Here is a 15,358-nt window from a genome sequence, read left to right as displayed (position 1 = left end):
CAGTAAATAACGATGCTTTAATCCACAATATGCATCCATGAAGATTGGAATGAGCAAGTGGAGATTCTGTAAGAATCTGCAGAGATGTAAAGTTGCCTTCCTGTGTGAGTATGAGGCGGGCAACCAGCCCAGAGAGGAGTTAATAACTTGTGAGATGTGTTCTTGAGGATGACTACCTAAACCAGAAGGTTCGCAGATGTCAGGATTATGGGGTTTCATACAACTCTACATGTTCTGCTCCCCTGGACTTTCATCCACTTTGCATCATTTGCTTACACCTTAGGATACTCTCCTGACTTTTGAAAGAGAGGAAGTTCTATTCCATATAGTTCAGTACCAGCAAATAACTTTTGTTATTTAGAGCAACTCTAAATTAATCAAAATTCTCAACCCTTGAATTTTGAAATTCTGCATGGGAAAAATATACCTAAGGTGCCTTTAAACCTATTCAGACCACCGTAATAAACTTTGAATCCTTTGTAAATAGGTTTGACCAATCTATTCATCATTTCTCTTTCTTTATTTCCCACAAAAGTTCTGAAAGGGAGCAAAATTGGAACAACCAAAAGCTACTCTCTAAGGACTCAGAAGTGCCTTTTTATCAGTGCTAGATTCAAAATTGTGTACCACAGTCCTTTATCGCCATGGATTAGCTCTCCTGGGTAGCAAGTGTAAACAATTACTGAGATCATAACTGTCATTAATTCAGGATTCGCTGGTGCCAGCAAATACATTAAACCCTTTACATAACCAGCTCACTTAATTTTAACAAAAACTCGGATTCATAGTTCTCTTCATTATTATGAGAAAACCGATCATCAAAGTGATTAAATGGCCCACTCAAGGTCATACAGATGGCAAATGATGAAAGTCAAAATTCAAACCCAAGTCTGTTTCTCTCACCTTGTTTTATTTCTCCCAACCACTTATTCAGGAGGTGACCCCAGGAAACACCAGCAGATTAGCAGGGAATGGAGACAGAAAAGGAAAGGCAGCCAGTAAAGGGCATGTTGTCTAGCAAGTTATCACAATACACAAATGGAGCTCAATCCTACTAGGGAACTCTGGAAGCCTTGTAGATTTGATATATCTGTGTTATCCTACCTCAGGAGTAAGGGAGCTGAGGTATTTAGCCACCAGTTCACACTTGTAGTTGATTGAGAGCTGTCCCTACTCAGGCTTAGTTTGCTTTCACAGCCTGAAAAAAAAGTTCTTGGACTAAGAATGGCCGGTGTTTGCAATAAGGAGTTGGGCTGAGGGATATAGTCAGGGCATGAACAGCACTTGCTAAATTTCTTATCCACTAGCTAATTCTGACTACTGCCAGGCCATATGTAGGACCCAGAGGGCTGCGTGTCCTTGTAAAAATTAGTCTTGTGTAATGGCTTATCCTGTTAGTAGCCCGATTTTCAACCCAGAATGCTGAAGTATGGCTTCTGAATCCCTCAGTGCTGAGAATATTTCCTTGGATTTTCTACTGTGGGCAGCTTCAGTGAAATAGCCAATCCTTAGTTGCTTTTGTGACTCATTTGGTGGCACAAAACAGACACTCCAGCCATTGCACACCCTACACTAAGGCGTCAGCTCCAATTAGGGATCAAGGATGATTTCCTCTAGGATTTTAGTGTATTGGAGGAAATAGGCCAGAGCCCCTTGGGGCACTTCTCTGGCTTTGGTAAACACAAACCCTGGGCTGAGTGTATTAACACCCTGAGCATGCCAGGACCTCAAACCCTTGGGTAAGATTTGACTCTCTGGAAAGGTTAACATCTTCTGTTAGACATTTGGGAATATCAAGACTGAGTAATTTTTTCCTCCTGAATCTGCTCACTTTACTGGTAAATACACATGATCTAGATTCTAAAGTAATGTTGTTTCTCAGACTTTAATGTACACAGGAGTCACTGGGGGTCTTGTTAAAATGCAGACTCTGTAGATCTGGGTTGAGCCCTGAGTTTCTGAAATTCTGAGAAGTTTCCAGGTGACGCCAATGCCGTTGGTGCAGGACCACACAGGAAACACCAACGTTGTAGGCTGTCTCCATCCTCAAGTGAGCCACAAAGGGCTTCTTGAACTAGCCTTGGAGAGAAGTAGTCTTTTCAGCTAGGAGAGTTGCCATGAGGTCAGTGGGCTGGGCAGGCCAGAAATTAGGAATGGTTTGGGAAGAAAAAAAAAGTGGAGAAGAAGAACCAAGACTCTGCCTAGAGGCATTTAAAGGCCAAGAGGAAGAAGAACAAAGAGTGAAGTGTTAGTGGGAAAATTCTGAGACCCACCTCATCTGTACAACAAGGGCTCATGAGAGCTATTTGAATAGAAGGTCAGATCTATAAACATTATTTAGACTACTTTATAATCCATGACCTTTTGATCTCAAGGTATGACTTGGGCTCCTGAACTAGGTTCTTTACTTTAATAAATACAGCAATTGCCTCTATGTATTTAAACAATAACTAACAGTATTGAACTCTTGCTATATGAGCCTTTTACTTGCACTAACTCATTTTAGCCTCAAAACTACACAAGGAGGCACCTGGTATGATTATGCCCTTTTTATAGATGAAGAAACTGAGGCACAAAGTGGTAAGATGATGTCCTTAGAAACACAGAGCTAGAAAGGGGCAGAGCTGGGATTTAAACCAAGGAGCTCTGACTCCAGAATTCCCATTTTTAAGCACAATGCACTTTACCTCCTGTCCCAGCCTCTTCCACCCCCTTCCTCCCCCTTGATGGTAAACTGATGTGGGCAATTCTTAGTAGCCTCCATCTCCCATGCAATGTCCGTGAGTCAGGACAGCTGGGTCCAGCAGATGCAGCCAGCATTCATTCCAGTTGCCCTTGCTGACACCTTTTACCTAAGACTCAGGATCCCAGCACTGACCTCTGAGCTTCCATATTGTTTCCTGAATCATATCTCACCTTTCATATCTCTCCTTGCATTGACCCACTGACTTAGGGATCTCATCTCAGTACTTTGTCTAATTCTACAGGCCCCTTCCTGAGGATTAAAGCCTTAAGTACTGCATTGGACCCAGAGTCTGAGTGCATGGGACACACTGTGCCCATGCTTTAGGCTCTGCCCTTTCTTCATTTCATGTCCCCAAGGTCAGAATTTGTGGGTATGACACTCCCTCCCAAGGTACACAGACCTGCCCTAGTAGCTGCCTCACTCAAATTTAGTCCAGTTGAGAAGATCATCTGCTTCTTTGACTTACCAAAGGCCACGTAAAACCTGCCCACATATTTACAAAGCCATCAAGGAAATCTGAATCACAAAGTATTTGCCTGAACTGCCTTGCAAAATTTAAAGCACTAAATTTTCAATACATCGGTAATGCCCTCGTTGATTTCGTGGAAAAAAGAATCTGTAAATGTGATTTTAAGAAATACATTGCTTGGATTGCCAAAGCTGGCTTGTTTTCCCCCAAAGGCTAAATAATGGGCAGTCTCAAAAGTAAAAATAATTTCTTTATTATTGTCCATAGTTATTAAAGTACCTATTACTTAGTATTTCACCTTTGGGCTCAATATTGAAGGATGAAATTGGGTATCCCTGAAGAAACAAATGGGATGGGAGAAAAGATGGGGACCAAGGAATTATAAAAAATAACAAGTAGCATTTCTTCATCATCCAACCATATTTTATTTAAGCAGTAGCTGTTGAGTGCTTACCATATGCAAGTATGAAAATATTTTTGGCATTCAGCATATGAAATAGAGAACCAGAGGTTGTATCTATGTGCAGCTAGGAGTAGAGTTTGTGGAGCTTGGAATGATGAAGGGTGAAGCACCAACCACACTGGGCGGTGTATGGAAAGTGGAAGTTGACATTCATCCCAACAAGGACAATGGACCCTGGGTCCAGAGAGGAAAAAGGACATTGAGAGATGGGCAGTGAGGGAATTGCTCATGTCTCAACAAAAGCCTAAGAGAAGAGGAAGGAGGAAGCCTTGGCAGAAGAAACAGTGTTATCCCTGTACAGCAAAGTAAGGACAAAGCCAATTATCCAGTTCTTATCTTCTGGAAGACACTCTTAAAACTACACCCAACCTTTCTGCTTAGAAGACTGTGTCTTGGTTCCTTGTGTCATCTTTTCACAGGACCTTATCTGTTGCCTTCCCAGATCCCAAAGGCTTTGAATTTAGAACAGGCCGAATAACAAGCTCTCAAAGTATACTTGTCCCTTAAGCCTGATTCTAGTTTTTGGCCCATAGTCATATTATTCTGGGTACCTAGTAATTCTGTAATCCAATAGCCATGCCTGTGACGGACCAGGATCAGCTCTGCAGCAGTATGTGGTCTCAGTGCTTTCATTTTTAATAGCTTTGTGATCATCACCCACCAGTAAAACTTAATCCTCTCAGCCCTTCACAAACCAAAGGAAAAAGCCTTGGTGAGTCAGACTTAGGGGTGAATACTATCTAAGGCATTGTCCATGCTCAAATTTGTGGTGATTACAAGTCCATAAGTGTATCATTATAAGTTTATAACCACATTGTACAATAGCTCTGTGTATGTGCACCATGATGGCATCAAATTTATTCTTTTAATTTTCGTATTTCAGAGTTATCTTCATACATCAACAAGAAATTGGTTTGTTTGGGTTTGGAATTTGGTTTTGTCTTTGTTTTTGAGGGAGGTCATTGTAGTTGTTGATTTTATAAACTTTCTGGGCATTAGTTTATTCATCAGAAAAAAACAAACACCTAATCATTCTTCCTACTTCTCAGAGCTATTATGAGAATTAACATAATGCAAGCTTAAATGCTTTAATAAACATCAGTGTTTAAAAATTCCTTGCAGATGTTAGTATGTGGCTTGCTAGAACAGTAGGATCTTATAAGGTCTGCAGATCATAAGCCACAATATCCAGAACCCTATACGTTTGTGACCCACACACTATAGCATAATACAGGAAGACCGTAAGAATTACAAACTACCAGATGCTAACTAACATGGGTCCAGAATCCCATGCTGAGTGAAGTTATCCCTTTCCCTGTCTAGTTTCTCTGATTCTAAGAGGTCAGCGAGTTTGTCCCCACAGGTGAAAAAATGGCTGATTGATTTTCCCTCTGCTCAAGGATTCTAGGTTCTGAATACCAGGGGTTTTGTGAAGTTCCACCAAAAGCCTCTCCCCATGGAGCTCTCCTTTCTTTCTTTTATTACTTTTCTATTACAGTTGTCCCACTTTTTCCCCCATTGCTCCCCCTCACCCCAACCCACCCCCTTTCCCACAGTCTAGCCCCACCTCATTTTCTGTGTCCATAGGTCATTTATACTAGTTCCTAGACTAGACCTTTCCCCTTTCTTTCCACCCTTTTTCTACCCCCACCACCCTGTCATCTCTCCCTTGTTTATATGCCTCTGGTTCGGTTTTGCTCATTTGTTTATGTTGTTCATTAGTTTCCTGTATTAGGTGACATCATATGGTATTTGTCTTTCACTGTTGGCTTATTTTACTAAGCGTAGTACTCTCCAGTTTCATTCAGGTTGTCGCAAATGGCAGGAGTTCCTTCTTTCTTTCTGCTACATAGTATTCCACTGTGTAAATGTACCACAGTTTTTTGATCCACTCATCTACAGATGGGCACTTAGGCATTTCCAGCACTTGGCTATTGTAAATAATGCTGCTATGAACATAGGGGTGCATAAGTTCTTTTGAATTGGTGTTTCAGGATTCTTTGGGTATAATCCTAGCAATGGAATTACTGGATCAAACCGAAGTTCCACTTTTAGCTTTTTGAGGAAATTCCATATTGTTTTCCATAGTGGCTGCACCAGTCTATAAGGCCACTGTGATCAAGACAGTCGGGTACTGGCATAAGAACAGACATAGAGATCAATGTAACACAATAGAGAGCCCAGAAATAAACCCAGGTCTCTATGGTCAACTAATATTTGATAAAGGGGGAAGGAACATAAAATGGAGTGAAAATAGCCTCTTCAACAAATGGTGCTGGGAGAACTGGACAGGGACATGCACAAAAATGAAACTAGACCATCAACTTATACCATACACCAGAATAAACTCGAAATGGATAAAAGACTTAAATACAAGCTGTGACAACATAAAATTACAGAGGAAAATATAAGCAGTAAAATTTCAGATATCTCATGTAGCAATATTTTTGCCAATATATCTCCCAGGGCAGGGGAAATAAAGGAAAGAATAAATACATGGAAATACATCAAACTAAAGAGTTTCTGCTCAGCAAAAGAAAACATCAGCAAGATGAAAAGGAAACCAACCATATGGGAAAACATATTTGCCAATGATACCTCAGACAAGGGACTGATCTCCAAAATATATGAAGAACTTATACAACTCAACACCAAGAAGACAGACGATCCAATTAAAAAATGGTCAAAGACATGAACATACACTTCTCCAAGGAGGACATACAGAGGGCATGTGAAAGAATGCTCAACATCACTAGCCATCAGAGAGATGCAAATTAAAACCACAATGAGATACCACCTCACATCAGTCAGAATGGCCATCATTAACAAATCAACAAACAAGTGCTGATGAGGATGTGGAGAAAAGGGAACCCTGGTGCACTGTTGGTGGAACTCTCCTTTTACATTAAATACAATGAGTCCCCTGCCAAGGAAGTACCTGGGATTCCTCTGGCTTTTATGTGCAAAATGCACAAATCACATCATGGCCATTTAAAGGCTTGTTTTCAGGTCCTGCTTGTTCTTTAGTATAGAGAGATTTCTCTTATTTTTTAGTGGTGTTTATTTTAAATTTAATTCCGGACTAAGTATGTAATATGCTTATGATCTTTTTGATTGCATAAACAATACAATAATCTCTTCATGCACAGAGTTTTCAAAATCTTAGAATATTCATCTTAAATGACCCCTAATTTTGTTCACTTGGGTGTGCTTTTGTTACTTTAGCATTGGAACTACACTCATTCTGTGTCATTTCTATATAAAACTTACAAATTCCAAGTCCCAGAAGAAAAAGCACTAAACAGGAATGCTTGTATTCATCATCTCTATATTCCATTCACAGGCTAAAAGGCTTGTGGTAGATTACGGAAAAGGAATCTGGCTCCCCAACTTACATTGATTCCTTCAACATTTTAGGAGCCCAGCCTAAAGTAAATAGGAAAATAAGGTGTCAATACAGGAGAATATTCATTGTCCCTGAAATTGTCAAAATAAGAAATCTGCTTTTTGTTTTCTTGACTGCCATCTAGTGGTTAATGATATAGTGTCAATAAATGCTACATCCGTGAAGACGGACTTTTCAAAAAAAAAAAGCAAAAACAGTTTATTAAAGAAATATTATTGCAGACATGAGGCTTTTCTAATAATACATAGTTAATTCCAAAGTATAATTCTCTTTCCTGTTTCTTGGTCTACATTCTATTTCATGCACTAATGCTGTACACTAGGACTAAGGTTATAAGGATGAATAAAATAATGTCCCTGACTTCCGTGGAGGAGAGACAGGAAACTGAATAATGAGGAACATGATGAGTGCTTTTAAAAAACAATCAGGGATAGCCTTGACTTCCAGCCAAGATGGAGGCGTAGACAAACACGCTGCGCCTCCCTCCACAACTAAGAAGGAATACAACTACCTCAAAACTAGAAACACCAGAAGTTCCAGAAAATCAAACTGCATAGAAGTCCAGCAAACAAAGATATAAAGAAGAAATACTCATCCAGACAGGTAGGAGGGGCGGAGCCCAGGTAGAAAGGACACGGTGTGGTGGCAGCAGTGGCAGCAATGGCAGGCCGGCAGAAAGCACTGTCACACCTTTTAAAAAGTCAGGAGGGACACCTGAGGAGCATTCCCAGCTCCTCACTGGACCTAGCAGCTCACTGTCTCAGCACTGGGGAAAATCAAGTCTCATTGCTTCAGACTGTGCAGACCAGTGGAGGTTGGGGTGGAGGCAGAAACTGCCAGTCTCTCAGCAAAGTTCACTTGTTTAAAGGGCCCCCACAGTCCTAGAATATCCACAGTCCCAGCCACTCTGGGAACAATGGCAGGGCAGCAGCTAGAGGGGCTCCAGTCCGGTGTGGGAATGGGAGAGGTGCCTGGAAAAGGGACGAGTGCTAGGCAGGCGGCTTTGGTCCCTTTCAGACCCCTCCCCCACATACAGTGTCACAACATGGTGAAACAGGTCTCCCTGTACTGATGAATCCCTAAGGCTCTGCCCCTTACAACTTAACAGGAGTGACAGCTCTACCTGGGATGCAGAGGCAAACAAACACAGGAGCCTGTCAGAATGAGGAGACAGAAAAGTATGACTCAAAAGGGGAATGGATCAAGGTTCCAGTGGGAGAACTAAGAGACAAGGAGATAGCCAATCTAACAAATGAGGAGATAGACAACCTAACAGATGCAGAATTTAAAACACTGGTGATAAAGATGCTCACAGGCTTGACAGATATACTAGAGTACAGCAAATGCATAAGAAGTGAAGGCTATGCTAAGTGAAACGAAGGAAAATCCACACAAAACCAATGATGAAGGGAAGGAAACCAGGGTTCAAATCAATGATTTGGAACATAAGGAAGAAAAAAAATCAGTCAACCAGCACAGAATGAGGAAACAAGAATTAAAAACAACGAGGAAAACTTCCCAAATTTTGTGAAGGAGATGGACATACAGGTCCAGGAAGCACGGAGGGTCCAAGGCGATCTGGACCCAGAGGGGACCACACCAGGACACATCATGACTGAGATGCCAAAGGTGAAAGATAAAGACAGAGTCCTAGGGGCAACAAGAGAGAGGCAGAGAGTTGCCTACAGGGGGTGCCTATAGGACTATCAGCTGATTTCTTAGAGGACACTTTGCAGGCAGGAAGGGACTGGCAAGCAGTATTCAATGTGATGAAAGGCAACCTGCAACCAGGATTACTCTATCCAACAAAGCTTTCATTTGGAATGGAAGGGCAGATGAAGTGCTTCCCAGACAAGGTAAAGCTAAAGGAGTTCATCATCCCCAAGCCATTATTATATGAAATGTCAAAGGGACTTACTTAAGAAAAAGAAGATCAAAACTATGAACACTGAAATGACAACAAACTCACAACTATCAACAACTGAATCTAAAAAATAAAAACAAAATTCAACTAAGCAAACCAGAATAGGAACAGAATCATAGGTATGGGGATCATTTGGAGGGTTATCAGCTGGGAGGGGGTAGGGGGAGAAATGGGGATATGGTGCAGGGACTAAGAAGCATAATCGGTTGGTACAAAATAGACAGGGGAACTTAAGAATAATATAGGAAAGGGTGAAGCCAAAGAACTTATATGCACGACCCATGGACATGAACTAAGGGGAGTGGGATTGCTGGAGGGAAGGGATGTACTGGGTGGACGGAAGCAAAGGGGAAAAAAATTGGAACTACTGTAACAACATAATCAATAAAATATACTTTAAAAAATAAAAAAGCATCAGAATCACCAAGAAGAAAGAAAATCTGTATTATCAGCCAGTAGAGTTTGAGTTGAAACTTGAGTGATGAGTGAGAATTCTCTAGACAGACAAGAAAGAAAAAGCATAAAGGAAAGCTGGGAGGCTGTGTGTTGGAAAGCCATGAGAGGCTATGTCAGGAAAATAGACAAGAACTAGGTCAGGAAGGCCTTGGAGATTGCATTACTCCCTTATCCATGGTTTCGCTTCCACAAGTTCAGTTACCCTTGGTCAACCATGATCTGAAATATGAAATAGAAAACTTTAAAAATAAACAATTCATATGTTTTATATTGTGTACCATTGTGAATGTGGTTAGCTCTAGTGTACTCGATCGATTAAAATATACCACTAGTACCTCCATAATTTTATTTCAAAGAAATACTTGCGGTCTCACTGGGGGTGGCAGGATTGTAGTGTGGAAAAGTAAATGCATGCACCAATGCATTCAGCCAGCTGTGGGGGTAACCTTAAAGCAGATCCAGCCGCAGACTGGAGACTAAAAGACAAAGTTGAAGGGCTTTCTACTGAGACCAAGAATCTCAGCTAACTGGAGCGTAGACCAGTGATAAATCTACAAGTACCTGCCTCATGAGAGCTTGTGTTCAGTGGCTAAAACTAATATTGACTGTGCTGTTTTAGATTTATTTTTGCTATGTTTCTCTTTGTGAGCATTTAAAATGAGATCTCTAATGCCTAGTGACCATTATACGACAGTCAAGTCAGCAGTTCAGTAGCATCCCTATCTTTTCAAATTAAGAGTGAATTCTAGGTCTAAAGGACTATAGTCTTAGATTCCAAAAATAGGAAAATCTTGAGTGGTGCAAAGAAATATAGTAGAAATATGAGTATAAAATGTGTACATAAATCTCTGCTTTCTCTCTCTCTCTCTCTCTCTCTCTCTCTCTCTCTCTCTCTCTCTCTCTCTCTCTCTCTCTCTCAGCTTTGCAGGTAAAACATACACACAGACACACACACACACACACACACAGCTAGATTGGTAGGCAAATCTTTCCCGACCAAAGCCCAGTCACCTACATCTGACTGCAGATAAACAAAAAGTCATTATTAATTATATTTGACATCAAAAGTTGACAAGAAAAATCTAGCAGACATTCATTCTTCCTTGTTCTACATCACTATGGAGAATGAGAAGGGACAGTGGCTCTCACAGAAAAGGTTGTTACAGATGTGGGTCATGGTACGAGACTGCATGGGTTCAAATCCTGACTCTGCTGTTTATGATCGTAGACCTCAGGCAATTTGCCAGACCTCTCTGTGCCTCAGTTTTCTGAACCATAAAATGCAGATACCTCCTCCTTAGGGTCATTTAGAGGAGTAAATGAGTTATTATGATGAATGTGCTTGGAAGGAATGGAGGTAGGGCTCAATAACTGTAAGCTATTATTAATATGTCCAGAAGTCTCCAAATATTTTGCAAAGTTGTCCCACTGCCTTTAAAGTGTTGACAGGTCTGAAGTTGGGGGTTACCAAAAGTAAAAGTCCCAGAGCATAGGAAGTGAGGCGGCTACCAGCAATGCTACCACTCCATGCAAACTCAACTAAACACTAACATGCTCATGTCTTAAAAACCAGTGTTAGTTCATTTTACCTCTCCTGGTTCCTTTCAGCCTGGCAGGAAAGCTTACACCTAAGAGATATTTAATGTAGAATTTCAGTCTCTGCTAAGGCAGGAAAGGAGAGCCTCTTAATAGCCTATGAAGCCATATGCCTCCAGCAGAAGTTTATTCTGCCTGTTTTAGAAGTACAACTACTCACCTTGTCAGAGTTCAATTTTACTAAAATAATGGACCCCTCTGTCGCCCCAGCTGTCCTCTGATTCCAACATTGCTCTCCAAAAGTTCAAATCTCAGCCTGAGCCTAAAAATTTGGCACCTCCCCAAAAAAGATAATAGGGGAGGAAGAAAACCCCTCTTATGATTTAGGGTTTGTCTTTTTTTTTTTTTTTTTTTTTTTAATTCAAAGACATGCAAAGCCTAGAGAAGCTCCTGAGAGATGCTGTAATCTACGGCCAGCCTCGAATCCGCAGAGCTTGGAAAAAGATTCTCATCCTGGTGGAGGGCGTCTACAGGTATGTAAATAACCAGAGATATTTGAGCACTCTGAAGCCCATGGCAAGCTGACAAATGGGAAAAGGTTGACCTCTCCTAGCTAAGGAGAATAATGGGTTAATACAGATATTATGGAGGGATCTGAGCTAGAGCTATTCATGTGAGCTGTCAGGCCTTGGGTCACCTGTCTTTATTGACTAAACATATGTTAGAGCACCTTGGGGGCTAGTATGCTTGTGAATACTTCTCCAGAAATATCCTCACAGGACATTACTGACTTGCATTGATTCTTCCCTCTACCTTTGGCTGAGCCACAGTTTCAAAGGCCTTTGGAGGCTGGGTGATGCAACATCAGAATGCTCCTTGCCACTAAAACTCTAGTAGATATCGCTCATGGTCACCTGGATGTTTCTAAATGGATAGTGCACCCAACCTCCAGTTGCTTGCTGAATTTAGCCAATAGCTGGTAGTTGCTATCAAAATACAAAAGGCCTGCTAATTTTCCTCAACCTGGAGTACAATTCTCCATAAAGAATTGGGGAAGGGTGGGGGAAAGAATCGTCTTAGCATCTAAAGGTATGCTCTAGCCTGAGTTTTCCCATCCCTGTTGAGCTGAGCAGACAAAACACCCATTAAAGCCATTCAGAGTTGTGCTTTTAAATTGCAGTTTGTGGTTGAATTTGCCTCAATCCAAGTCTGAATTGATTATTATTACCGAAATGGAAATTTCCTCCAAGCTTTTCTTCTGTTAGATACTCTAGTCCTAGAGTCAAGAAATATCGTCTCAGAGTTACTTCTAAATCAGTTCTCAAACAATCCTAATATTAGAGGAATTGAGGAAGATGTTTCCTATAAGATAATTATAGAAAAGTGAAAAATATGAAAAGAAGGGAATGAGGGCTTAACTTCCCAACAAGGAGAAATGCATCCACAAAGGAGACTTGAGAACAGAAGTAGCATTTCTTTCAGCCAGCTAATCAAATTGGTCCCGGAATGTACACTATCACTCTTAAATAAGTAACAAGCAGAGACAAAATGTGTCTATCCATTTTGGAAAAAAAGAAGTGCTTTCTCTAAAATTTAAAACTATCATCATCATCATCCTAGTATCATTTTATTTTTTTCCTCTAGTACTTACTGCCCCAATGGTTGGTGTTCTGGGTGTTCCCAGTACTTCTGTGGGGTGGCAAAGTTGGCATTTCACATTTCTAGTAGGCCACCCACTGTATCACTTACTGGGACTTCCTCGGGTCAGCCTGAGAGTGTGTCCCGTTTATGAAATCTCTGGGATCACCTTAGAGCAGCATTGTCAACCAGAGTAATTTCTCACCCGCAATTCATCCCCATCTCAGGCACATTTGTTGATTTTCAGTCATCACAAATGCAGAACGCACTGGCATCTAGTGGGCAAAGGCCACGGATTGCTGCTAAACATCTTACAGTGCACAGAATAGTCCACTACAACAAAGAATTATCCAGCTCAAATGTCAACCAGGCTGAGGTTGGAAAACCCTGCTGTAGAATAATTGAACTACTCACTGGCCCTGAACTTGCTACTTTTAAGAAATAATTTCACATTGTCTCTGAGCTATCATACTGCAGGCACAGATATTTCTTCCTGTGTGATTTGTGACAGCTGCCAGTCTGAGAGGGGAGCCCTTATCTAAACACCTGTCACTCAGGCCTGGAATAGAGGGAGAGCAGATAGGGCATTTCCATTAACCAGAGTAAACAAAATCCAACTGAAAATAAACAAAACGTGACTCCACTAAAGGAAAATTGCATTATAAGCACTTTGATCATGGCTGAAATTAAATGGGCTACCAGTGTTTTATTCTCAAATATTGCCATCAGTAATAAAAGAAATCACTCCAGCAGCAGGAATTGTTAATGGCTACACTGGGCCTGTGTCCTACCATGAGCTCAGGAGGACAGGGGAGCTGAGCGTGGACTTCTGGCTCTCAGCTAGCATGGCACCAAACCACAACTTAGGCTTCACTACTAATGATGACTGTTCTGTTATCTATTGCTGCATAATACGATGGGGGATGCCCCCAAAATGGAATTATCTTCTGGAGGGTGGGCCTCCTCTGCTAGGTATTCTAGGAACCCATCAGTAGCAGTGTACCTACTGGCATTATTGTGAGAGGTTGTGTTTGGCTTCAGTGATTTCTTTTTTAAGACTCAAACACATTAGCCCATTTCATTTATGAGCACACCTGCTCACACCACACTGAGTGTTCAGCAGTTTTTGACCAAAAATGGCATGACCCCCATGCCCCACCCTCCCTACTCCCCCAAACTCACCCAAGCAACTTTTTATTGTTTCCTTGGATGAAAAAATCCTCAAAGGGAAATGTTTTGCCATTATGGAAGAGGTGAAACAAAAAACAGCAGAAGCACTAAAGGGCATCAAAATCGACAAGTTCAAAAACTGTTCTGAGTCATGGAAAAACATCTCTGTATGTGTACTGCATCAAATGGAGAGTACTTTTAAGGTGACTGAAGTTTAAACATGTAAGAATAAATGCACAATTTTTATAAATAAATTCCAGGAATTTTGGGTCCCTTCCCCTTGTAAACAACCCCACAATATAGTGGCTTACACAGCAATCAGTTGTTATTTCCCATGCTACTGTGGGCTGTCTGGACTCCCTGGGAAGTTCTTCTTCTGCTCCACATGCTGTTGGTTAGGGGTCATTCATGGGGTTGTATTATGCTGGGAGTTTAGGAGGGACTGGAACATTCAAAATGACCTCCTTCATACATTTGGGCTCTTAGTACTGGCTGTTGACTGAAGTGCACAGTTCTCTCCTCTTCACTAGGGTGCTTTCTCTGTATATAGGCTTGTCCCATTCAGCCAAAGCTTCCTTATAGCACAGTGGCTGATTCCAAGAGAAGAAAAGCAGAAGCTGCTGGCCTTTCAATGACCATGCCCAGAACTGGTGCAGTACCACTTCTGCCATGCTCTATTGGTCAAAGCACATTACGAGGCCAGCCCTAATTCAGAAAGAGGGGAATAGAGCCCACCTCCTGATGGGAGAGCTGTCTTATGTGTGCAGACAGCCATCTTTGCTGGGGATCTACCCTAATGGTTCAATTAACCTGGCATGTATGCAGAGTGAAATGTCCACTTCCTATGCACATGCTATCAAAGAGAGGCTCCTTTTATCTCACTCACACAGGAATCTCGTCTTTAAATGAGACTGTGACTAAAATGCTTCATTCATAGATAGGAAATAGCATATTTTAGACAGGTCTCAGTTTCCCTATATGTAAAATAAGACTAGCCAAGAATAGAGTTTTGGAACATGGCTGTTCTCATTTGATGCTGTCACCAGAAAATGAAATTACTTCCCACAAGATTTTCCAAAGGGCCTTCCTGGTTAGGAATGTGAAATCAATAGTTTGGTCCATTTCTACTTTTTAGAGGTATATTATGGACATCTTCGTTGTTCATATCTACGCAAAACCTCCACTGAACTTTCACTCTCAGGTTTTTTTAATCTCTTGCTTGTGGTTTCCCACCATAGGCAAAGCTATCCCACCACAGAGAGCTCACATAAATCAATGTTTTCATAATTCCAAAAGAGAACAGTCAACCAAATTAGAAAGTTTCAGGCAGGTATCAAAGTAGAAAAGGCTAAATACCAAGGCCAATAAGTCAGTAAGCACCACAAAAACAGTTTAAAAATAACAGCAAAAATATTAATAATGTCATCATTCACAAATCATCTGTATGTTATTATTTACATAGAGAAGAGCCAGGATTTGGAGGGAGGCTGGGGATCTGCATTCAAATCTTTTTGTTGCTGCCTACAGCTGGTGCCTTGTGTAACGCTGTG

The 15,358-nt window shown here is 41.2% G+C and overlaps 1 protein-coding gene across 1 annotated transcript in view; it reads left to right on the top strand.

Moving 5' to 3' along the window:
* The window catches only part of SPTLC3 (serine palmitoyltransferase long chain base subunit 3), a 147,761-nt gene that overhangs the window by 85,576 nt on the left and 46,827 nt on the right, over positions 1-15,358 (top strand). The window contains exon 7 of the mRNA XM_090285212.1: positions 11,428-11,533. Coding sequence (XP_090141338.1) covers positions 11,428-11,533 — 106 coding nt within the window. The remainder of the gene's footprint in view (positions 1-11,427; positions 11,534-15,358) is intronic.

This window comes from Furipterus horrens, unplaced genomic scaffold (assembly GCF_987537825.1).
Source record: "Furipterus horrens unplaced genomic scaffold, mFurHor1.1.pri manual_scaffold_8, whole genome shotgun sequence".
Taxonomy (NCBI): domain Eukaryota; kingdom Metazoa; phylum Chordata; class Mammalia; order Chiroptera; family Furipteridae; genus Furipterus; species Furipterus horrens.
This window is presented reverse-complemented; position numbering and strand designations above follow the sequence as displayed.